General features: G+C 41.9%; 1 protein-coding gene across 5 annotated transcripts in view; it reads right to left on the bottom strand.

Annotated features, from left to right (window-relative positions):
- Positions 1-24,531, bottom strand: part of RIMKLB (ribosomal modification protein rimK like family member B) — a 51,114-nt gene extending 26,583 nt beyond the window's left edge. Inside the window, exons 1-3 of one of the 5 annotated variants that reach the window (XM_050331488.1) lie at positions 24,390-24,531; positions 22,893-23,401; positions 16,469-16,689 (exon numbers count right to left, since the gene is read on the bottom strand). In XM_050331488.1, coding sequence (XP_050187445.1) covers positions 16,469-16,643 — 175 coding nt within the window. In that variant the 5' untranslated portion in view covers positions 16,644-16,689; positions 22,893-23,401; positions 24,390-24,531. Of the gene's footprint in view, positions 1-4,223; positions 4,289-7,131; positions 7,323-16,468; positions 16,690-22,892; positions 23,402-24,389 lie in introns of those variants that run through there. The other 4 variants (XM_050331492.1, XM_050331490.1, XM_050331489.1 and 1 more) reach the window with 4 other exon arrangements.
- Positions 24,532-26,286: the final 1,755 nt, after the last annotated feature.

Here is a 26,286-nt window from a genome sequence, read left to right as displayed (position 1 = left end):
GCTTCAATTCATAAATTCCTAACAGAAGCATTGTGAAAACCTCCACAAAAGGCCATTGCTGCAGCTCCCAATAGAGCAAACAGGTACCCGAGTCAAATCACCTGTACTTCATGTCCCTTCCTGGACTCAGAGGACCTCTTCCTTTTCCCAGGAAGAACACAGAAATATTCTTAGAAACGCACAGGCTATTGAAAATGGTGAAAAATTTGCAAAGGATGATGATGCTCAAAGTGATTATGCCCATTCTGGCCTAGGGGTTCTTTTTGGGCAAAAGAGGAAAATAGACCAGAGATGCTTACATGCATACCTCACTAATCAACATTAAGCAGACTGATTATGGCTAAATTTTGTTTCTGAGCTCTGTTTTTAGTCACCATACATTGCTTGCTTATAATCCCAAACCATAAGCACTTCTTCAGAGTCATGCATAGCTGTGTAGTGAATGGACCCAAATATAAAGACATATGTAAAAGGTATATCACAAATATAAATTATTGTTTTTAAATAAGTAATCAATTTAGAAAGATATTCAGATACGATCAATGTCAAATTAGCACAATATCCTAGCAACTGAGCACTGTTTGAACCAAAGCTGTGTTGCTATGTCTTTCATGTCTAGTAGGAAAGTAGGAAAAACCCTAAACAAATACTGAAAACTGGACCATTTCAAAATGGTACCAAAACTATTTCAAAGTTAATACTTGTGATAAAAACTTTGTGCACAACTGCAATGGTCTTGGGAAACTCAATGTTTTCAGGAACATGCTCAGTTACCAAAAAAAAAAAAAGATATTCTATACCTATCTCCCTACTACTTGCACTTCAGAGCCAGCCTTGGTGTTCGCATGTTTGCACCACAGGCCACCTCAACAAATCTGAATGCCAGAAAATCAACAGGTGGAAATAGATGGGGTTTTTTTAGTGAACTTCATCAGCTTGTAATTAGAACATGAGTCAAAGTGCCAGCACAAGGAAGAAATGATGGCATAACTGGGAACCGGGGTGACAGAGGGAAACAAGGCCTCCCCATTTTGGAAACCAGGAGCTGTATATTTACCAAGGCCTTATGATGAAACCCTTACTTAAACCCATAGCTCAGCACAGACCACACTTCAAAAGCAGACACCTGTTTATAGCCCAGACATATCTTCTAGTTTCTATGTGTCTGTAGGGGAGACCTCTTGCACCTCACTAGGTTTTCTGTACAATGGTTCTCACTAGGAGATCTCAGAACATTCCTGGGTCAAGTAAGTATGCTTTACAGTGTTTTAAAAGTCTAAAAGCATCTTTAACTGATGGAATACCCACTTGTGCAAAGTGTCTGTCCTGTATTATGTATCCAGAGCCCACAGACAAAAAGAACCTTAAAAATAAAAAGTTCTGGAATCCACTCCCCCCTAAAATGCAGAAATCCATAAACACTAAACAATCCCATCCTAAAATGCAAGTCTTCAGTGTTACAGAACAAGAAAAGACTCATAAAATCATTAAGGTTGGAAAAGACCTCTAAGATCAGGTCCAACCACTAACCTATCACTGCTAAATATATGTAAACTAACCTTATTGTAAACTCACTCTACTCTTAACACACAGTCTTTCCTATGCTTTAAATGTGCAGTTTCTGTTCATTTTGAATAGCAGATAAAGCAGAAAAAAGTTAAAGATACACCTGAAAAAAATATGTAATTGGAAAGGTCTTTCCAAAAGTAGGAAGAAATCTCAAGGAAGATTTCAAGCAACCCAGAACGGCAGAGTTTCTCCTCCTATCTGCGATGAATCGAAATTTTTCCTGCAATGCCAAAATCTACTAAATATCTTTAAAATGCATAACTTAATGAACCTCACCTCTCTCTGCTACCAAGCAATACCTTCTTTTATCTCAGTAATCTGCCCTTTTTTTACTTAAGCAAACTCCTGAACAGAGAAACATTCCACGTGAGTTTTCAATTTGTAATGAAGACATGTATCTGTCTCCCATAACAGAAAACACATCTAGAAGCACTTCTACATTGTCAAAAACTTTTAAGGGATTATACCTAAATCCCTGTCCTTTTCAATTTTTCCTAAATATGTTTAACTGAGCCTGAATTCTGATGAATGGAAAGATCCTCTCAACTTATTTTTTTCACCTGCCACTGCAGTCTAAGGCCTTTCTAATAAAATTGCACTACATTTATGATTTGGAGGCACTTATTTGGAAACAAATGTGTTCTTCTAAAAGGAAGGAATTTAACTGTGATATTTTGGAAAAAAAATTAGTTAAAACTGACTCCAAAGCTTGCAGACATAATATCAATTCCTGTCAACTGGGAGATTCTCTGTTTCTTCAGGTTTTTTTAATGTGTCAGACAAAAACTTTATTTACTCAGATATACAGTAAACTACAGTTTCAGGTGTCATTATGAATACCGTATTTTTCTACACCAATACATGCATCCCCCCAAAAAACTGTTCTAAACCCAAAGCTATAACCCCAAATTTCTTAGTTTTGACAGACATTAACATAGCAAACATGACAGACATTCACAAAGCAAAGGTAGAGAAGGAAGAACTAATTTTTCCCACCCCTCTGTAAGCACACTCACTGAGCTTGCTTCCTCTTCCCAGCTCTAGAGAGTTAAATTACACTGCAGTAGCTGTACACACACTCCATGTCCAAACTGTAATGAAAACACCACAGTATTATTTCTCACCTGATCCGGATGCAGAAGCTTCCACCTAATGCCAAAAACATGTTAATTAACTAACATACTTACTACACTCCCTAAGTAATACACTCCATACAAGCTGTAACTTTCTTCCTGAAAGAAAATAGTCTTCAAAATTACACAGGTACACAGTCCTTCCAACCAGTCCAGTCAAATAAAAAAATCATGTAGCAGTAGTACTGTATTCACAGACAGCAGACTAAAGCAAGCAGAAGGGACATCTGCCAATGTCAGCTTGTTTTGACCTTTGAAGGCAACACATTTAAGACATTTTACCACTAATCTCTATATTGTAAGGGTAATTCTGAGTTTACTGATCCCTACGAGTTCCTAAGTATCTTTATAAACACTCACTCTACACTATAAGCTCTAAAGCTCTCATGTCTTTTCTGAAAAGATCACCTGCCCAATTTACAAAGAAACAAAAACCACAGTGGGGCTACTGTTCTCATCACAAACAAGTCAATGGCAGGGAATAGAAACAAAAGCTTTTTTACCAGCTTCAGGTATGACAAGTCTTCTTAGTTCATTTACCTCTTCCATTGATTCCTCGAAGAACCTTCTTTAAATATTTGCAGATTACATTTTTCTTCAAGTCCTTCCACTTTACAGCAACACAATCATGGAAATGTCATTACCAAATGCCCCTCTTGATCTGTTCTTAGTAACAGCATTGAAATTTACATTCACTCCTAGACTCTGCCTCTAACAATTTAAAAAGATTAAAAATTCTGAAAGGAAAAGGTTTAACAGCATGCTACAAACCCTGGAAGGCCCAAGCAAGAAAGGGGAAGAAATGAGCAACTCTTTAGAAATTCCAGTATTGGACGAAACACTCACACAAGGTTGTGGGTTTAAGACAATTTAAGTTTTTACTCTCCAGCTCCATGCAATCCTACAGTGGCATGTAGTACCACCCACTCACTATCACCCGCACTAGTGCTCCCAGACTCATTGGTGAGCAGATAAACTTCCTACACCAGCAGAAAACTCTCCTGTTTTTCTGTGGAATTCGATTTCTGCAGGTATTGCAAGCCAAACTAGCTCACTGTAGGATCTGATCAATCTGCAACACAGAAGCCTGGATCACAGGAATGACAGCAAGAATCTGAACAGTTTAAATTGTCAAGACAATGCTGTTTTGAGACTGTAGAACTTTCTCCTGTGAGGTGGGCTTTTTCTTCCTGCAATTACAACTCTATGGTCACTATGCTAGCTCAGCTTTCAACTTCGTAAAAATGAGCCTGTCAGACTGATTTCTGTTTTTCCAACTCCTGCTCTCCCAACCTATGCACCTATCACAATCCCCAGTGTCTTCCACTCAGACAGGTTAAGAAACATTTGCAGCAAAACTGCTACAAAGGCCCAGCTGCCAGACTTGTTCGAGCATGACAAATAATTACAAGCGTTAAGGCATGCAGTTTGCACCTACGGCATCCATTCTGCCTGCAACCACAGACCTTATTCACCTCAAAGCATCCACAAAGGGCATGCACTTTCAGAATCCTGCCTCACCTTTAGTCCCAAGCATGTAAGGAGGAGTGCACAAAGAACCATTTCAGTCTTAGGCCAGAATGATCCTGGGAAGATTGACAGAAAAACAAAAGGAAGCAGGATATGAGCATGCACATCTCAAAAATGTCCAGTCATTACTAAGTTACTTCTCTCTACCTTTCTACCTGCACTTAATCATTACTTCAACCCATAATCTCCCCTCGTTTGCAGCTGGATAGCTCCCATGCCTGAGGAATGTGGTGAATGGATAAAGACTTTTTCAGAAGGACAGGCTGTGAAAATGAGAAGGGTTGTGCTCCACACAAAGGAGCTGATCACAAGCATGTAGATTTGCTTTGGAATGCACAGAGCTAGTCAAGAGACCAGCAACTGATACAGTGTGCTAACACAGTTGTGACCGTATTTTTGGATTTTTTCCACCTCCATAAGGGTGGTTTAACTTTGTGACAGATTGCCCTGAGAGGCTACGGAGGCTTCATCCTTGGAGATATTCAAAACCTGATTGGATATGCCCCGAGCAACCCAATTTAACTTCAGAGCAGGCTCTAGCTTTCAAGTTGGCCACTTTGGGTAGAAGGTTGGTCTAGATGACTTTTAAAGGTCCCTTTGAAACCAAATTATCCTTTGATTCTCTGGGGCCTTCTCCTACAGTATGCCTGGCCTCTTACGTTACTTACTGCTACGCCCAGTTGCAACGGTAGGATGCGCGCTCCAAAAGGCAGGATTTCACAGCTAAAACTAGATTTGTGGGTTCACTGGGAAACATCCTTTCTTTCTTTCTTTTGCATAATGAAGATCATCTGACAAGTTCTTAGTCATTAAAAAAAATGCATTAAAAAACTTAAAATTAAATTCTTCATGCTGAAAGTGGAGAGTGCTTCTATAGGTTTGACAGAGGGGAGGGCAGGGAACAGGACCCACAGCCTGATTCCATGACCATAATGAAACTGGGAAGGAGATCGAAGAATAAATTCAGTATATGGTAAAGGCCAGTCCTGTCTGGAAAGAAAAGTAACAAAGGAGGGAAAGAATTTGTGAAGCTTTTACTGTTAAGCTATAAATAAACAACCAAAAACAGGCCTCGCTCCTCATCATTTCATTTTCCTGGTAGAAGTAGGTATCCAACAAGATAGTCCTTCACAGAAAGGTGCAGAAAGCTGTCAGGGACACAAAGGGTCCTTTAGGTCCTGAGTTGAGTTTGAATCTATTTTTGTGGAACAAAAGCTACTTCAAGCCTTTAAAAGTCAAAACTGTCTCACTGGGAATAATGAGAGATGGACTGCAATCCAGACAAAATAGAGTTAAACCTTTACTCTTAGTCTACAGGATATTCATGAATGTTGTCTGAGTCAGGGAAACAGGGACACATAGTAACATTAGCAGGAGCACTTGATATGGCCTCTTTTGTTACGAACAAAAACCTTCTTCATTGAGAAGAAAAGGGTATAATACAGGAATAAAAGCTGCCCGATGGCATTTGAGAGATAAGATTTGGAAAGCTATGCTTTCTAGAACAGTGAGCTAACAATAGTGTGGATGGTGCAGGAAATACTGAAACTCCTAAAAAATAATTTCACGATCATAACTAACTGCCTCTGCCATGGGAGGCTCAGCCAGGCTCACTAGCACTCCCTTCCTGCTTCTTCTTAAGAAAAATCTCAACTCAAAGCATTGCATCCTGCCTGGCCATAGAACTAAGAATGTAATTCATGCTGTGAGTCTATTCCTCATCCAGAAACAGAAGGTCCAATACTTCATGTTGATATCCAAAAGTAATATATTACTTTTTTAGGTATATGAAGATGTCCTCAAACATGAAAAACACCCTGCAAGGCAGCTCATAAAATATGAAATATAAACACTGAAAGCAGTGCTGTCAGAAGAATCTAAACTGAATTCCAAGAATGGAATAAGGCAATTTCCAAAGTAGTTGAGAAGTACAATAACAATGGGACACACCAATTTACATAGTCATGAAACAAGTATGAGGAAGAACAAGGTACAGGAGCAAACCCTCCAGGTATTTAGGCAGATGAAATAATTCCTCAGTCTCACTGACAGGATGCATATTATCTTGAATGTAAATATATCCATGGACTACTGGTCAAAGACAGACTACTGAGTTACCCAAATAATTAGTTATCATTCCATCACTCCTGGTTTTCCCTACATCTACATTTTTCAAAGCCTGGATAGTAAACAGTGTTGATGCATCTAGCACAGTCCCTATGTGACTGCAGATACTTTACTTACAAAGAATGTAGGCATTCAGTATTACATTAAAAAGCTACATTAAGAGAAAACTATTGCAGCCACAAAGTCAAGAGCATAAAGGTTAGAAGAGCCACAACTGAGGAGTTGTCTGTAGCATTGATCTACTAGCCCACCCACACCCTGTCTTCAGTCACACAGACAAACATTATTTCTCCCCACAGCAGATATCTAACATGCAGAGGAGGTATGGCACTCTCTTATCAAGCAGCTACTCAGCACTGTATTTTCTGTTGTTCAGTGTGAAGTCCATGGACTGATATACTGAAATCCTTGCTTGAAACACACCATTATTAATTTCTCCTGGAGTTTTATTTAATGTGCTTCTCACACTAATATCTAAGTCCTTCACAATCTTAACTTATTTTGTCAATACCACAGGAAATCAGTGAGTAGTCTACTGATTTCCAATACGGGGAAGGGAAATCCAGAGGTAAGTGTTAAAGAAGGAATTCTAGATGCAACATTTGGAAGAGTGTGATTTCTCAGTTGTTCATGCTGCTCTGATTGATTTTATTTGTGGATGCAAGCATTCAGTTCTTCCACAAAGCTGATCCTAGTATCCAAAGTCTGGGCACTCAGAAAATGCAAAAACATGCAATTATAGGCAATTTCCGAGCAGTTCAATTTAACTCACCAGACTAACACTTTTCTTCCAGCAATGTTCCACTTAAATTGTCACAAATTCTTGTAAACACAAAGAAGACATCCTACAAATTGTCCTCTCCTTCACTCTACTTCAAGTTGTATTTCCAGAACAGAACACCCTGTACTTTAGGGAGGCTGATGAAAAAGTAGCAAGTGATTAAGTAATTTAAAGTGCAGTATCTGAAAACAAAAGAACAACAAAGGAGTCAAAAATGCAAATCTGATTTTGCTAATTTCTAAGTTTTGAGCATTTGCTATTGCTACTCATAATAGTATTTTGTCCATACAATTGTAGACAACCAAATTCAAACTTCCCTTGAGTCTAACATATGCATGACATTGGTGGAATAGGGACATGAGGGTTACCCCGGCTTCATCTCCCACACAGGCCTCTGACACTTGAGCTGACAGTTACATGTCTGCAGCACTGGAGCTGCAGCCACCCTAAGGTGGATGGGCTTCACCATCAGCAAGTATTTGTGTAACCAACCAGCAGAGGAAAACCTGCAGGAGAGAAAATCTCTGGCACATCTGATCCCACTCCAGGCACTGGAAGTCAGCAACTACTGAATGCAGCTTGCTTTGCCCCAGATTCTCACTCCCCACTCACAACTCCCTCAGCATTCATCCCCTAGGTATAACACCTATGCTTCCACTGCCTTTCTGTCCCACCTTCATTCTATTCCCTATTTTTCCAGTAATTTCTAACTACAGATTTCTCTACTGTCATGTAGGTTTTTTGCCACCAATTTTGAATACCACTTTAACCACTCTATTGCCTGCCTTTGCCTTGAAACTTGTTTTCCATTTGAGGCTCCTTGATCAGTTTGCAAGTTTCAACACAACCCATGCTCCACTGATTTTCAGCTCCAATTTCCTCCTTGAGGGAAGCAATTTCTTATCTAGCAAGAGTTTCACTGCAATCACTTCCTGTTACAGTTTCTTATTCCAACATGTTTGTAGTACACTGCCTCCTCACCAGATTTTTCTCCACTGGCACCTCAGTCCCCAATCTCAAACCAATTTCAGTCATCTTGTCCCCGCTATATTTGAATGGAATGAGTGACTCCATTCAGGTCTCTGTCAGTGAGGAGGTATAACCAACATGAAAGAAGATCTCCATTTTAAACTGTATGCTCAGACCAAACTGTATTTCCCATCCCACAGCAGACACAAGGCCATAACACCGGAAGTCCTTTTTTGGCATAACACAGGGCTATGTTTCAAACGCTTCAGCTGTGAAGCTTAAACAAGCCTCTAAGATGCTTAACAGATTATTTTTTGAATTGGTAATAATTTGGGACAAATTTATGTCTACTTTCATCAGCAAAAGCTACTTCAGCCGAATCGAGTTCCTGTTCCAAGCTAGTCCTTCCAAAAACATCCTTCTGGATTTAAGGAAAGCAGAAAAACATATTCTTTTTTCCTTGAAGTGCCCTCCTTCCGCTGAATGACTTAGCAAAAAATTACCAAAACTCCCTCAGAAATACATTTAAGACTTAAGGGGCAGATGTATATTAATAAGGAAGGACAAATTCTAAGCAATAAGGCTCCGATAGAAAGGTTTGGCCCACTGCAATGTTAACATAGGTGAGATGAGACCCATCTGCAATGTCACAAAACACCTCATACAATGTTTTATCAGGTAAGTATGTCACTTAAGGACAGAATCACATGGAGAGAAGAGCTGCCAGTGTATAGAATCTGGAGTTTGAGGCATTTGTCTGGGTGTAAAAGACTTGTCTAACATTTTCAGTCTTTGGTGAAGGTAGTAATGGAAGTATATTTCTTCCCAGGCTCATGCCCTGACCTTAGACATGGTAAATATAACAGAGGGACCTGTAATGAGAATCACAATTTGCATTGTGCTCCAGCAGCTCTGTCTATGCACTTATTTCTATTCCTAAATTGCTTGTCAAACAATTAACAGCTGTATATTTTGAACAACTAAAGAGAACACTTCCACAGCTTTTTACAAACAACTTCCTCTTCTGTCCTTGTAAAAACTTAAATTAAAAGGAAATCATCCCCCTCAAAGTTTCACAGCGTTGTACCAACACAAGACAACAAACACGATACCTAGAGGACACTTTCAAATCACATTCTTAGAACCCAAGGGAAATATTTATTGATCTTCTGACTGCTGTGTTTCCCTACCAGACCTAATTATTCTTTAAATGGAAACTGCCAAGAAACAGATTTTGATAGCATGGATTTTGAGCATATTATTTCATGGATGTTGCATTACAACTATTACTGTGAACAAAATCATCTACCCTAATAACTGTGTTAGTGCAGTCCAACCTCCCTCTCAGCTAAAAAAATCAAAGAAAGAACACTGGCATATTTAGTCTTTTCACTTCACACCTTGACAAAATGGATCAAATCACTAGTGTGTCTCTTCCAATATCTGTTCTTCCCTGTTTTACTCATAGATGTGTCGAGATGAGTAACAAGCACAGCAAGACAGTCCCCAGTTCAATACCTGCCTTATATGGACAAAACCCTTTCTGTATGATAGGAAAGGTTTTCTAGTAGTTAATGCCAGTAAACAATTAATTAGTGTAATTCGAGAAGAGTTTTTCTGACAACATTAGCAGAATACCTTTGCTCTCAGGTATTCTGTTCAATTAGTCAAAGCACATGTAACACATTCTGCTTCAATTTGCTTAAACTTTTGACAATTACAAAGGCATTTTATCACACTTTTAATCATGAAATGGTCTAGGCCTTTATACAGATATAGAAATCATGTAAGCTCTTCCATTTAAAGAACAATCATCACAAGGGCAGCACTACAGATTTTTGTGACGTTGTCAATGTTAGTTATTTACAATAAAAGGAATTAAAAAATAATTAATAGTTTCAGTAGTGGCATTCTTTTTGTTGTTGTTGTTCTCCTTTTCATTCCAGTCTTTCCATGCAGCAAAGGGCAGATACAAAAGGAAACAGTAATTCTTGAAACTGGTAATTCACCACATTTTACAGACAAGAATTTATAAAAATAAGTAAATAAAGGGACTTGTCCATGAACACTGGTATTCTTAGAAGTCCGTACCAATTTAAACACCATCTGCTCAATGGAAGACCCATCTCAATACTGGTCAAAGTTCAGCAGTACCAATCTCCCTCATATTCACAGTCACTGAGAATCAGTCAACTGCCCATCATTCACAAATGGACAACGACTAGACTTGGAGAAAAGGCGGAAAAAGCCAAAGCAACTGTATTGCCTAAAGAACAGGTAATAGAGTACTCTGTTCACAAATCTAGTAAAGCAAGCATAGCTGTCAGTTTCATAAGATTAAGTTTTTCACATCAGTACTTGTGGTATATCCGAATCTCTCACACTCCAACACACAGTCTACCCTTCTGATTTAAGTGCTGCAGAACACTACTGTTTGTGCAGTCACGCTGTTCCCTCACTCAGAGGACCAATGCAGTATAAAAAAACACCTGCCACCAAGAAGAGGCTGATTTAAAATTACACCAGTATGCAGACCTGGTTCACAATACAACTGCTCACACAAACGTGCCAGCCAAACTTGCCTAGGCGACACAGCACTGGAACAGGAATTGTTGGAAAGGTGACACAGAAATCCCCAGCCAGTTAAAGACTGTCTTGTGAAACATTAAGTTAATTTTCATTTCTTGACTAGAATGTACAGAAACACATCTTTCATTTTGCTTTTGTCCTTTTTATATTGTTTATCATCCAGATGGCCATTCCTGAGAATTCTTACTACAATTAAAAATCTGGCAATGCTTTCTGGCATTTTCAGGTATGATGACATGCACGTATGCTCAACATGACGTGCCCCATGAAAAACTTCAGACCTTAACATAGCCCTCTGAAATTAACATAATATTTCCATGCAGAAACATTCCAACCTTTCCACCTTGCAAAGGTGGCTTTGGACTGAGCCCATATCTACCACTGACGACATACTGAAGAAACAAAACACATTCGAGAAGATCAAATTCATTGTTAGCCTTGTTATTTAGCACCAGCTTGAGATAACAGCAGATCATTTACCAAAGAACAGAAATCCCTGATAGGAAGGAGGAAAACTGCAAGAACACCCAGGATGGTTAGAGAGCATAAATCCTTTCTTCCTATATGCATCATAAGAAAGCTGTCTTTGGTGTCACAGTTCTGAAAACAAAAAAATCAATTCTTAAAATATGTGGCAGCTGTTGGAATGCACTGTTATTAAAATATGATAATAGAGTACATTTTTGAATTGATGTTTTTTCTACTAGAGCTGTGTTTGTCTCACGCATCTAATATTGGGGTGGTCACACAATGGATCACGCCCACCTTTAAACACAGCTACCATTCCAGAATCCCATCTGTATCATCCATAACTGCCTACTAGTACTGCTTATGGCTCCATCAGATTTAACACCAGTCAGACTGCCAAGTGATTGATTTCCACAATGAAAGAACATCAGAAATGGTTTCAAGTGATTCGGAGCCCAGCACTTTCAGCAGCACAAAATTCACTTCATGTCAAACCACCTTCCAGTCCTTTGCACATAATGCAGCTTCTTCTCCAGTTCTCACTTGAGTTACAAACCAATTTCCCAACTCTGCAGAGGAAGCAATGGCTGCTCTGGCTGTAGTTAGCAGCAGGAAACAGGCCAACTCCGCAGTGCTCAACAAGGCACCTTGCCAAGACCGCTTGCCTCTGCTCCATCACTCCCAAAGCCACTGCTGCACACTGCAGGAAAAGCTCTTACAGTAAAGTGCACTGGTGGACTAAAAAGTGCCAGACTGCTGAAATGGCCAGAAGGAAGAGGAGTTGATTATTCCCCTTGTTGTGTGACAGAAGAAAGCCTTTAGATGACTTAAAGATTACTCAAAAACATTATAAGTTTTGATATTTTGATACAGTAACATTTTGTATCTGTAAAAGCCCTCTCTCACCATAGATCCAGCTGATCCATAAGTGTTTTTCTCACCATTTCATGAAAACTCAAGAATTTGTTATCCAACCTTATCTTTTTTCCCTCAGCTTTCTAAACTTCACAGAAATGAGATGAACTCAGTTCATTACAACATGGTGCTAATAACGCCACAGTTGTGAGTTTAATCCCTGTATGGGCTATTCACTTCAGAGTGGGACTCGATGATCCTTGTGGGTCCCTTCCAACTCAGAATATTCTGTCACATATTCTGTGAAATCTTTCAACTATCCTGATTCCTCCGTGTTTATTTCCACTGCTATCTAATCCAGTGTGAGAAAAAAAATCAAAGATCACAACCATTTGTTACTAGTTTAAACTAAATAAGAAATGAAGGACAGATTATACAAAACAAAATCACATTTTGCAGATGAAAGACCTAAACAAAATACTGACTTTTATCACAAATTTGAGGCCCACCCTGGAAACCCAGATGCCTAAACCAGCACACCAACCTTTACCAAATTAAAAGAATCTATCTTCTAAATACTTCCTCTGCAGAAAAAATGAAGGTAAGAGATCTGTTTCCAGATGTCAATTGACTTCAGAAGGGCAGCTGACCATGCACAAGGTATTACTGTTTTAGAATACATTACTACTATGCCCTTTCTATTCCTCACCTAGGCTGATCATTTGGTTTTGCCTTTCAAAAAAGTCTTAGGAAAAGTTCATACTTAGTTTTATACTTTAGTCACTTCATCATCTTTAATAGTTTAAAGTTCATTAATGCAACTTTCCTTAAAATTATTTTCCTTCACAGTATCAGAAAACATGGAGATTCCAAAAACCTACAATAAAGGTATTGGTAAGTTGCTGACCCAGTGAATTACAATTTCCGCTGTTCTGGTAGTAAAGAATTTTAATTAAGATATTATTGTTTATCATTTTAACAAGGGAAAGATACAAATTTCCGTAACACATTCTTCACCAAAAAACAATTTTTGAACTGTGTTGCCCTACAGGTAAGGTGTTCAGTCTGTGGCGAAAGGTACTGCTCAGTCCTAGACACAGGTAAGAAAGAATATTCAGAATGAGGAGACAACCCATGAGTGTGTTTTGTCTCTTGTCCACTAAGTCTCCCCTACAGGGTGGGACTTTCCTACAGGCTTGCTCCACCTCCACCCCACTCCATCCCACACTGTACACATTCCTGCTCACAAGCTTTAATTTGTCTAGCTTCAAATTCCTCAAGCCTGTTACATCACTGTGTTAGCAAACTCAGACAAATAGTTTAAAAGTCAACGTTTTGATGGGGCTCACTGCATGTCTGAAAATGTCCTGCAGAGTTTTGCTACGTTACTCGCTACGCATTTCAAATTAATACAGCAATTGCCAAACTAGATTAGACAACAAGCCACTAAGATTAGCTTGGATACAGCATGAAAGCAAGCCGAGAGACATGAAGTCCTTATACAGGGCAAACAGGAACAGCAGCACTGGAAGGGCACAAGAGAAACACAGCTGCTCCACTCCACAGTAGATCGTACTAAACTGGTTTAGCTTCAAGAATTTAGCTCTTAAACTTAGGCTACAGCTACATTGAGCCAGTTTAAATCAGACCAGCTGCAATGTCACCCTCCACTTTTTTCCATATATGCATTCCTGTCCATTGGACTGCCGTGATCTCAGAGGTCTTTTCCAACCTAATTGATTCTGTGATACTTTGATTCCTGTGCAACAATGTTGTGTATATCTGATTCAGTAACCAACTCAGCAGGTTCAATCCACTAAGGCAGCAGAAAAAATGCATCCTTTTATACAGCTCTTACTTCATCACAGCTTTTGCCTTGGAAATCTAAAGAGTACTATTGCCAGGGTGCAAAGAAAACAGGAATGCATGGCTTGGGTAAGCAGGCACTTACTTAAGTAAGGCATAAACAACAGTTATTTTCAAAAAATACTTGTTGAACTTAAATTATTTCCAAAACCGTTTAAGCATAAATCAGTTTAAGAATTTCTTTCTAGACTTCAAAGGAAAAAAATTAATTCTATATCCCTTAACTTCCATTTACAATGATTTTTGGACTCATGCTGTGTTGAGGAATCTAATGTGGATCTTGAGCTGCACGCTAGTTCATCACGTGGCCAGTCATACTGGGGCTATGTGGGGTGCTTGGGATACTGAGTCATCCTGAGTTTTAGCTGTGGAAGAAAAGGAATCAGCAGAGACTGCTGGGCCTACACTGCTGGTTTGCCTGGGAATCCAGCCATGCTTCCCCATCCAGCCCTGCCCCAAGGAGTTGCTGCTGCTGTGTCCACTGATTGAAACCCCCCGCTTCTGCCACAGCAGATCTCATCACTTCTGACTTACACAAATCTTGTAAATCTCAGCATTGCAAAAGCTTCCCATTTATGCCTTTGGCTCTAGGATTCAGTGATACATCAGTGTGCTCTACTGTCAAGGTGTACACCACATGACTGGTGGAAGGGACAATTTTCGATTCTGGTACGTATCCCACTGTTCTGCTCAGTTTTTCTAAGTTTAGAAGTGTCTTTTCCACTCTAGCCCCATGAGGTAAATAATTCCAAGCTTTTTAATGTCCTGTGCTGAATTTTTGGTCTCTGAAGCCTCAAGCCGTGTTCCTGACAGTCAGCAAATCCACAAGATTACTGACTATATCACCTACAGAAAAACAAAATTTCTATCTGCAATCTTTCAGCATTTTTTTCTCACTCCTTTTCAAACAGTTAGTTATTTACATCATTTTGAATGAACACCTTGTATGAGAATAACTTCATGGTTTTTGGATTTTCTTTCCAGTAATTTCCTTAATTTTTCTCGTTCTTGTACTGCATATTTCTCAGCATTTCCAACTTGCATACTTTTTTTCTTGCAACAGATACAGTATTAGGAGACATTAGGCAGAAGAGAGTAGAAAGGTCCACAATTTATGCTTGCCGTATTTAACTGCCCAAAAACAGACAGAAGACAGGAAAGAAGAAATCATCACCAAAAAATAAAAACAATACTGAAATGGTGAGGGACTAATTATGCATCTCAAAGACTGCAGCTCTGTCCAGGAAGGCTGCCTTTGCATAACACGCTGTCCAAAGGAAAGTACGCTCAGAGCAGTAAGATGTTCAGACTTTCTGACAAGAAGTTATCTTGATTTGAAGACATCCAACAGAATTTCAATCTGTGCTAAAAATCATAATCCTCAGATTAAAAGACAGAATAGGTAAATAAAGTTTTAGTAATACCAGAACAAAAGATACTGGTTTTCCCATGCATACGTTTTATGCTTGATGGAGGTAACAAATAGGGTAAAAATTCTGACTGAATCTTCCCCAGAGTCACTTTTATGATTCCACTCCTATGTAAGATTTCCCAATAAGGAACAAGGAATATGATCACATGGTAGCCTCTTCTTCAGAGCTGAGGGTACTTTTATATTTTGTTCCCACAGAGGATTACTCTAATACAACTTTCAGAAATGTAATTCTTCCCTGGATTCCCAGTGGTATTTTTTTTGACTGATATATGGGGAAGAGAAATGGAAGAGGTAAAGAAAGGCCAACATTGTAGTCTTCTTACTTTAGGAAATCCAAGCTAAAAAGTTGGAACAAAAATAAACTGTGTTACACAGCTTTGACATTGGTGGTATTAATATTCTTCCTATCATATAAGCTTGCTATTTACGTTTTTACTCAACATTTCTGACACAATGTCTTGCTTTTCCCTTTTAATCACCACAGGGAAAAAGAAACTTAATAGGAGAACAAAACATGAATCTTACCATTTAGTTTTAAACACTGTAAACTGTAGTAATAGTTCAAATTATTCGGATGTACATACTTTGTTTTTCACCACCGTTCTCTTTTAGCACATATGTAACTCCACATGCGTACAGCAGCACGCTTTAGTTATATCACATTATAATCTATACCACATTATAACAATTTGTACTGTTCATTGAAAATTCCTTTTAGACTATTTAAAATGTGTTTTCTATTCTGGAGTTAGAACACAAACAAAAGAAAAAATTCCCCCTAAAACTCTTAAATGTGACCCATAAACTTCAATTATCTAAGTAAAAATTAAGCTCCAAGATTTCTTATTAATTCAGAAGTCCTGTAGTCCTTATCCTGAACTCAACAAAACGAAACAACCCTCCTCTCTTTTCTGCAGAAGGAAGGCAAAAATGGTTCTACTACAAATTAGCAAATTTAACAGTTATATTCAATTAACATAATAAATGCTAAAAAACATGGTATGACATACATCTACATGATTTAGATGATGAATGACAGGTAGTCTGGCACACATGGAATTCATTATTAAAGAGTACAGATGTTCCATTTTATAATCTTTTTCGAAGTACCCTTTCAGCACATTCCCAGCCTCAGCTCATTCTCACCAAGATTTCCATCCTCAATGGTCAGCACCACTTCATCCATCACCAAGGCCCGGAAATCCAGTTCCTCTTCACAGCATTTGGCCTTCAGTGCTCTCAGGATCTCCTGCTGAGGGTAATCTTCTCTGATGCGACGGTCTGTTAAGAACCACAGCCTGGGAGCAACTGAACTGCACATCTTGGACTTGTGTTGCAACCTTCAAGGTTTCTTTTCAATGAAACTGCTAGACAGTAGAAAAGATGAGACTCTGTTAGAGCACATAATTCTTGATCCCTGCCTGTACCAAGTCCCTCTCCCTCTGAACAAGTCAGTCCTTTTCAACAGACTGCAACTTCCAACCTCCAAGAGGCAAAATAATGTCTACACCTAATCTGTCACTGAAGTACCAACACCACAAACAAATCCATTTACACTTGATGGAATGTTAAAGGCTAGTAACCAGGTCTTGGTCCTCATCCTAGCTTTCTTCACAATAGGTATACAAATGATATAACTCCTGCTACTGGTAGTAGCATCCCCCTTCCTTGACAGAACTAAGAAGCAAGACAAGAACTTAATAAACTTTGAATGGCCATGTCTGAAGGCCAGAATTTCAACTTCACTATTGGGATAATTCCTTACAATTGAAATAACTCAGTCCCTCTCCTCGGTACTGGTAGAACACCCAGTGACGGAGTTGATTTTCCTTTTCCACCACATAGGGAAGAAAGTACACTGTGACAAATTCTTAATGTTAAAAAAGGAGCCCAGAAGAATAAAAGAAATTCATTAAAACAGAATTTTCCAGGTAACTATTTAGTTTTGCTCTTACAACTACTTCACATCTACTGCATAATATATTTAGAAATATATTTAGTAGTATCCAGAACACATAATAACAGAAAAAAACGATGGAACGAGGAGCATCAACAAAATGTTAGGGATACAGAACATTAATAATATATGTAAAATAAAGCAAAAATCAAAGTCTGAATCTCAGTACTAGCCCTTTCTTGCTCCAAATCATTTTTTTAAATCATCTTTATACATAAACAGCACTAATGAATTCAGCACCAAGAACAGAAAAAACAGTTCAAATTGAAGAAATTCAATGGTGTTAGAACTGATAACAGCAAGGTACTGCTCCTTTTGCTTTGAATACAGAGAACTTGAGCTATTCTCGACTGAATACATTTTTACTGAAGTATTTTAAAAGCTGTAAAACAATTACAGGTATGCTAATGGACTACTCATTTACATTCAAGAAAGACAAGCAGCAGCATGGTGTAGGGAAAAAGAATTCTGGAGAAAAACAGAGCTGCTTTCAGTGTCACTTTCCTATTAAAATAAAGAGGTAGAAATCATGATTTTCATCAATATATCTTACATAAGTTCCAAAGAGAACTGAACTCAAAGAGAAGTGGGATATAAATAATGGCCAGAGTGGGATAGAAACAGGAGTTTTGCCTGGTAGTCCTAATGACAGGACGTGCTGTCAGCAGGAAATGTAAATACAGAAAGGCAGTAAGTATACAACTGTTATCATGTGATATTACAAAGAATTTTAGTTTCTGCAGCAGGTCTTGGGACAAAAGGATTGTTTAGCTGCAACCATAAGAATCGGATTTTTTTTTTTGGGTAATTAAAAAGCAAGTTTTTTCTACTAGTACAGCTTTTTCTTATCGTGAACATCAAATGTTAAGTGGACATTTTTAATCCTGGTACTGAGAACCATAATGACAACTAACAAAGACAAAGATATTTTTTCCATTACTTTGGTAAATGAGGAGCAACAATAAAGCCAAGGACTACAGGTCTTCATCTTAATAGACTGAATGCAAGCAGAAGCTTGGGAAAGGTAATCATAGATCCAGACCAGCCCTTGACAGCAGGCAAGATGTTCAAGGTAAAGGAGGAACAGGAGTGTTTGCTCCCTGCAGGACAATAGGTATGGTGGGTTGTAAGGAATATCTTTTGATATCTCAAAGAACCTCTTTGTGCTTCACAGCAACCGAAAGTGGAAAGGGCAAGACGAGGCTTGGGCTGACAACCATCAGATCCAGCCCCACTTTTGTCTCTCTCAACAATGGACTTCTCCACGCGGCAGTTTACATAAAACTTCCGGGAACAGCGTGCTCGGCTAGGAGCCGGGAGAGGCTGTGTTTCCCAGCCGTGTCACCGCCGCGCCGGGGGCACAGCGCGGAGGCCGCCGGGCACCGGCCCTCGCCGCTGCCATTTGCGTGAGGGGTGGGCGAGGCGGCGCAGCGCCACCTGCCGCCCCGCCCCGGCAACGCCGCGCTGCCCGGGGGCCCGCCCGCAGCCCGGGGGCCCGCCCGCAGCGGGCTGAGGGACCGCCGGGGGACCGCGAGTACGCCAACCAATACACCAGCCACACCTTCTCTTCATTGAAAAAAAAAAAAGCAAACAAATCAATCAGAAAACAATACATATTTTCGGCCTGTTCGAGGTTTTAGTTTGAGGTTTTGAGGCTTTTTTCCCTCCTCTGCACTGGTTCTAACACTGGTGGAAAAAAAAATATGTTTTCCCCATTTTAGCTTGCCAGTAACCCTTGATTTCTTTGCCAATCTACTCCCATTTTTCTCAAGCCTCTTTTCTACATCGCCCCACCTCCACCCCCTCAAGTCTGCCATCATCTCTCCCTGATGCCACTTCAGCACTCAAATCCTTAAAAATCAGCAAAGGGCCATGGTTCTTCTACTTTTGAAAGAAGCTACAGCTTCATTAAGAAGAGCCATCCAGGTATCTCAATGAGCAAAATAAATGTGCAGGCATACAAAAATGCCTTAGCTATGGGTATTCATCTCCCTCCTAACACTGTGTCTTATTCCCTCAAAATCTTAGGAGTTTTATAAATGTATATGCAAAAGCTAACATTTTAAGGAAAGCAGGTAACAACCTCAAATCTGGGAACAAAGATTAAGAAATTCACTTTAGATCAAGATGCAAGCCAGCAGCAGAGGCAGAAACTAGTAATCCTAACTCTTGGTTCCTTCACCCCCAACCCTACACCACCCTTTTTTTCCACCTGGAAAAAATCTTTCCATCTTTTTCACACTAACATTCTGTTCCTAAAAACAGAATCTACTCATCAGTTTCAGCCTCTCCTTACAATCTCTATTTTGATTGTGTAAGAACTCTCACAGAACACAAAACCTGCAATTTACCCTATTAACCCAAACATCTTAACAATCCCTCCCACATTCTCAAGAAAACAGTCTGTAGGAGGAAAGCTGGCCTTGCAGTCAGATGCACAAGAGCATTAAGCTCTCAAGTTGGATATGATTGCCAGAATTTTTCCTTGAAAACCAACTCCACCCATTTCAGTCTAAAAGACACAGCCTCAGACAATGCTGGGTGTGCATGGAATACTTCCTAATCCATGAGAGAATCTATTGCAAAGTAAGTATGGTATATATAAGGGGAAGACCAGATGTTTAAATATGTTCAAGATGACCAGCTGAAGTGCAGTTTTCAATCAAAGCTACCTACTACAGTCAAAGTACCATCCTTCAAAAACTACTTAATAGACTTATGAAATTAAAGGCAAAAAATAACCATAAACCTAACTGCATAAAATGGACTGGGAGAGGTAAAAAGGGCAGCATCAAAGTAAAAGCTCTCATAAAAATCAAACTCTGTGTCACGGCAGCCAAGCAGACACTGCCGCATCAGCTTCAGGAAGCTGTGTGGAACAGATTCGTAGCAGTTTATAGAGGGAATGGAACACTCACCTCAACTTTGAGCTGTAGCACCCTGGTATTGCTTAAGCTAGGCTTTATTCCGGCAAGCACACAGCAGCTTCCTCCCCTCCCCATCACATTTCCTCCCGCATTCCTTCAATCTGCAGTACACCTTTAACAGCTGTTCTAACAAAAGCACTCACTGTGCTCCTTTTCTGCTTTACATCATATAGGAATATGTTTTCTTGAAATAACAGAGAATTCAGCCAATCAGATCAGCTGTCTAGAGAGATCTAGAAATCTTCTCTGAAGACCATTCTTTTTGCCTTGAAGGGGTCTTCTCTTTACAGAGAGATTAGAGAACTGTCTCCAGGAATGTGAGACTGGTCTCCATTGTTAATTTACTCCTTATCCCATCTTCAACACCCAAAAGCAGGACAAAAATGGACTAGTCTCTTCTTTCTCATCGTGATATATGACCTCTAAGAAGAAACCCACTATTAGGGGATAATAACTAATTTATGTTTTACTGGTAAATGTGTAAAATAAGAGATACCTTGTATGCAAAAAAAATCCATTCCGTCTTCTTTCTGCTCAGAATGCAACCACTCAATGCTTTTGTAAATTAAAAAATCTAACTTGTTTCTTCCCTGTGGGAATGATGAATGGAATCCCAGATGTTTTGTAGCATTAAGAATCAATATTATCTAGCTATTTCAACTGCGAGACCTGTGATCTGATGTTGCAGCACACTCCCACTGACTATACCGTGATCTGGGAAACAAGTTAGCAGAACAATTACTACCATCAGCCCCTCCCAGAATCTCCCTTTTTTTAGAGCTTGGCTCAGACTCTCAGGCTCAGTTACAGCACTGTGCAGCTAACACTAACTCCACAGATTCCATCAGTTAATAGAGGTAAAACCTAACCTTAGTTTTAGCATACCTCTAGGCATGTTGGATCCCTACAGCTGAGAGAATGATAATAAAAATCTCATGGAAGCGAGAAGGAATGAGCAAGGACACTGACAGTCATGACTGCCACGGGAAACAGAGAACTAGGAAAAACACAGCTCTAAGCACTCACCTCACTGCAATTAACACTAATAACACCATTGGTGCTTATCCCTTAATACTCATTTCCAAAATAGTGTTATTCAACTTGGAAGGCTTATTTTGACTTCCTTCTCATCATAAATTAGCTAAGGCTTGAAACTGAGTACATATTTCCAGTAAACTGATCGTCTCCACCATGGCAGCAGTTTCTAGAATGCTAGAAGGCCACACTTCAAGACACTGAAGACCTAAGAACATTTGGCAGATGCTTGCAACTTATCTCCTTTAGGAGATACCTCAAGGCAGATCTGAATTATAAAGTCAATCTTAGATAGCAGACCAGTTAAACAGCTAACAAACAGCTATCCAGCACATGACCCAGCACATAATCCGCCATACGCTGTCATGGAATTCTCTATTTCATCTTAATGAGAGGAAAGCAGTATTTGAAACATCCCAGAAATACGACTTTCTATGCCATAAGGAGAGCAGGTCTGCAAACAGCTCACAGCTGTTTAGAGCATAAAGCACAAGTAATTTTCTTCCACACAAAGGTACCAGAATGATGATCATCTAAAGAAAATGTATGGATGATGAATATATCCCATGGTGATAGAGATAAGAACTGACATCTTTCAAGAAAAAAAAATCCACAGTAAATCAACTCATTCCTGACAATGCTCCTTCATGGTGATGCTTAAGGCCAACATCAAGAAAAATTCCTCTTTTATGTACCAAAAACTAGTTTTCCTAAGACTGTCACATAACTGTTTGAGACTCTTTGGAAAGAACATATTTTTAAAACCTGAAGAATCTGAAAAATTAGAACATTTATTTAAATGAATTTTATATAATATATTGAGCATCTGCAGCACAATCTGTCCAGTGCTGCTGCATTATCATCCACTCGTTACACATGCATTGTAGAATTTAAAGTCTCTGCAGGCAGGTGAACCCAAGCACACCTCTTTGAAAGCATATCACAGTATTCACCTCCTTTTCCCTTGGAGATTTGTAGACTGCAAAAGCCAAAGGATATGGGAATATATTAATTGTTTCCATTTATTCCCAGTACAATCCCCCCCGCTGCAGACGGGCAACTGCACCCTCAGTGATGGCTTTCATCTGCTTGTCTCCACCTTTGCACTGAGTGATGTTCAAGATGCAAGCAGCAATCCTCCCAGGCACAGCTGCCTCTAAAAGCCAGACATCCACACTCCCCCCGCCCCATCTTTCCTCTTCTATGTTCATGCTTGCAAGTAGGTGGTTACGATTCCTCATTCACACACCCCACTTCCCGATCACCACTGAATAATCCATTCTCTTTCCTCTCTGCAACACGAGCCCGATACCGGTCAGCAACAGCCATCCTTCTACTTCTCGGTATTTTTTCCTACAACAGCTTTTTCACCACCCTCCACCATGCCTGTGTGCGCACGCACGCCCATGTGCAAATAAAACACACATTTCCCCCATATCAGCTGCTTTTCTGGTGAGAGGCTCTTCCACCTGTGCCAGGTTTCCCTGCAGTGTGGTACAACACACTCCTCTGCTCCCTGATCCGTGTGTACACAGCCAGTTTTCCCTCCTCCCTTCCCCCACCCCACAGTCTCTGTGCATGCCTCTCCCAGCGCCTGGAGTGGGGGAAGGGAAACATGCACTGCGTGAATGAATGGACTGAAGAGACTTACCAGAAATTTGGTGATGAAGGAGGAGTGGAAGACGAAGTAGACACTAAAGATGGGTGTTTCCTTCAGCGTGCTAAGTGCTGCTTCAGTTCTGGCTCCCTTAAGGAGGTCACGTGTCTTGCTAGGTACCCCTTTTCCTGGATCCTCTACTAACCAAAAAGGGTGGTAAGGAGGTCTTCTGGATGCCTCTCTGCACTACACTCCAAAGGAGGGAAGGGTACTACTGAAGCTCCCAAAGCAAGCAAGGGATGATGATGATGAGAACGTTCTCCTGGTCCTATAACAGGCAATGTCTAGCAGATGCCTCGGGGACCAGGGTAGATTTCTGAGGGGGGAAGGGGAGTAAACGACTGTTAAAATAATTCCTAAATTGTCCTCCCCTATAGCAGGGATAGGAAGGAGTAAAAAGAGTACTGGTGAAGAGCTGTAGCTTTCTACGTAAAACAGACTCAATCCTTGTGTCTCTACTTCCTCAGAACTAAAAGCCTAAATGACTCTGAAGACACCAACACCTAAGGAGGAAAAAAAAAGAAGAAATGTCCCTATTAGACATAAATAAACATATAAATGTATGAAATACAGATAAACTAAATCCCAAAGGAATAAAACGTGCCATTCAAGACAATAAGCAAAGTCAAATGAAAATTGTGAGATGAACACAACTAGGGGAAATGTGCAACTTTAAGGAATTTACACCATTATACTACCACAGATACCAATTCTAAGGAGAAAAAGACCCCAGAAGACTAAGCACCTTGTTCTTTTACTGAAGAATGTGCATTCAATGGAAAGATAAACCTGTACCTACACGTGAAGAAAACAAGTTTTAAAACCTACAGAAACTATTCCATTTATTTGTGCGAGTCTTTAATCCCCTCCCCCAGAATAACCTTTAGGATTCAGACGAGGAGACTCGAGAAAAGTACATTTCAGGTCAGGAGCACGTATTCCTATGCATTAGGAGTATGTACTCCTATGCATGGGACTCCATTCTGCCACACAAAATAAAGTGGTTTATAAACGGTAACAAAAAAACAAACAAACAAACAAGCAAAAAACAACAAACATATCTAGAGAATGCTTGCTTAAATGATGGAATCAATTCAAGATTAACAGTGGCACGCTTGGAGAAACGGAGCCCCTGATAGGTGCCAGGCAGTAAAGTCACCGATGAGCTCTTTAAACATCAGAAAACAAAAGGGGAGAAGAAACCTAGTTGGGAAGATCTCGCTGCCAGACCCAACGCCAGCCACACACACCCCTGCCTCCATCACGTGAAGATCAACCCCCGCAGCCACCGCGGATCCCCACGGACCCGTGCGGGGTCGCGGCCGCCGTGCGAGCCCGGGGGGGCGGCGGTCCCCACCCCGCGCTGGCAGCGCGACCCGCCCGCGGAACGGCGGGTCCTGGACCGCGGCACGGACCCCCCACTCACACCCCCCGGCCCTCTCCCCGCGCACAAGGAGCGGCCGCCGCCGCCGCTCCCCCTCCACCACCCACCTGGGCGCCCCGGCGGGGAGGCGCGGGCAGCTCGCCCCGCTCGGCGCGCGGGGGATGCAGCACAATCACCATGGGCGCAGCGCGGCGGCGGCGGGCGGGACGGCTGTGAGGGACGGTCCCAACCACCCCCGCCCGCCCGCCCCCTCCCCGGGCACGGCGGACCCCACCCCGCGGGCTCGCGCCCGCTCAGCCCGACATCTCACCCGCCCCGGGCACCGCCGAGCCTGAGGGGACCCGCGGGCGCCCACCCCACCCCCTCCGGCACCGGGCCTGGGAAGAGAGGGCGCGGGGCGAAGAAGGCTCCGGGGAGACGCGCCCCTTCCTCCCCGCCGGCGGCGCGGTCCTAGAGGGAAGCGGGCGACGCGACGCGACGCTCGCCCACCTCCCTCACCGCCCCCCCTCCCGCCTTCCCCCTTTCTCGGTGTCCCTCCTCCCCGCGGCTGAGGCGAGGAGGCCGCGGCTGTTCCCTGCACCGAGCCCCCCGCCCGCCGCCGCCGCCGCCCGCGCCCGCTCCCGCCGCCTCAGAGCGGAGCGGCGGCGGTGCCGTAACGGCCGGGCCGCGGGGCCGGGCTCCACCGAACCGCTGCCCGTGAGCGGCGGCACCGCCCGCGCGGCGAGGCCGCCCCTGCCCAACGGCCGAGGTCTCCCACGGGGTCTCGGAACGGGTCGGGCTGGAAGGGACCACAGCGGGTCATCTGCTCCAACCGCCCTGATCAAGCAGGGGGTCGTCCTAGAGAGCATGGCACGGGATTGTGTCAGGCGGTTCTGGAATATCTCCAGTGAGGAGGACTCCACAACCTCTCTAGGCAACCTGTTCCAGTGCTTGGTCACCCGCACAGTAAAATTCTGCCTCGTATTCAGGTGGAACTTCCTGTGCATCAGTTTCTGCCCATGTCCTTGTCCTATAGCTCTGCACCACCACGAAGAGTCTGGATCCATCCTCTTGGCACCTCCCTTCAGACACTTAACACACATTGATGAGGTCCCCTCTCAGTCATCTCAAGGATAAACAGGCCCAACTCTCTCAGCCTTTCCTAGTAAGAGAGGCGCTTCAGTCCCCCAGTCATCCCTGTTGGTATCTGCTGGACCTGCTCCAGGAGTTCCATGTCTGACCTGCTCCAGAAGTTCCACGTCTCTCCTTACTGAGGAGCCCAGACTGGACACAGCCCTACAGATGCGGCCTCACCAAAGCTGAGTAGAGGGACAGGATCACCTCCCTGGACATGCTGACAATGCTTTTCCTAATGTTCTTCCTGCCTGTTCCCACCCTCCTCCCCTGCTCTAGCTGGGGATTCAGTCCAGCCCCCACTGCCGTGGCAGACCCCAGCCCAGGCCCTATTGTGCTGACCCAGCTTCTCCTGCAGTCCCCACCTTCCAACCCTGACTGCCCCCTCGGGGCTGCAGACACCATCCCACTGCCACGGGTGACCAGTCCCAGCACAGCAAAAGCAGCCACTCTGTCAGCAAAATGGGCACTGTCTGTCACGCTTGTCACTGCTGCTGTTGGCATGTGGCATGCAAACCCAGAACCCTCATCCTTCACGTTCAGTGTGACAGAATCACGTAATCAGACCTCTGAGATCATCGAGTCCAACCCCTGCCCAAACACCACCATGTCAACTACACCATGGCACTGTGTGCCACGTCCAGTCTTTCCTTAAACATCTCCAGGGATGGTGACTCCACCATCTCAATGGGCAGCCCGTTGCACTATCTAATCACTCTTTCTGTGAAGAAATTCTCTTAATGTCCAGTGTCTACTTCCCCTGTCACAGCTTGAGACTATGTCCCCTTGTCCTATGTCGCGTGTGACATGTCCTACGCACCACCCACCATATGCCATCATGTGCCTGATGTACCCAGTGTGCAGCCAGAGCTGCATCATCCCTCGCTGCTG

The sequence above is a fragment of the Myiozetetes cayanensis genome, unplaced genomic scaffold (assembly GCF_022539395.1).
Source record: "Myiozetetes cayanensis isolate MyiCay16 unplaced genomic scaffold, myiCay2020 scf5-8, whole genome shotgun sequence".
In the NCBI taxonomy this organism is placed as follows: Eukaryota; Metazoa; Chordata; class Aves; order Passeriformes; family Tyrannidae; genus Myiozetetes; species Myiozetetes cayanensis.
The sequence above is the reverse complement of the archived record's forward strand: the minus strand, read 5'-3'. Positions and strand labels throughout refer to the sequence as shown.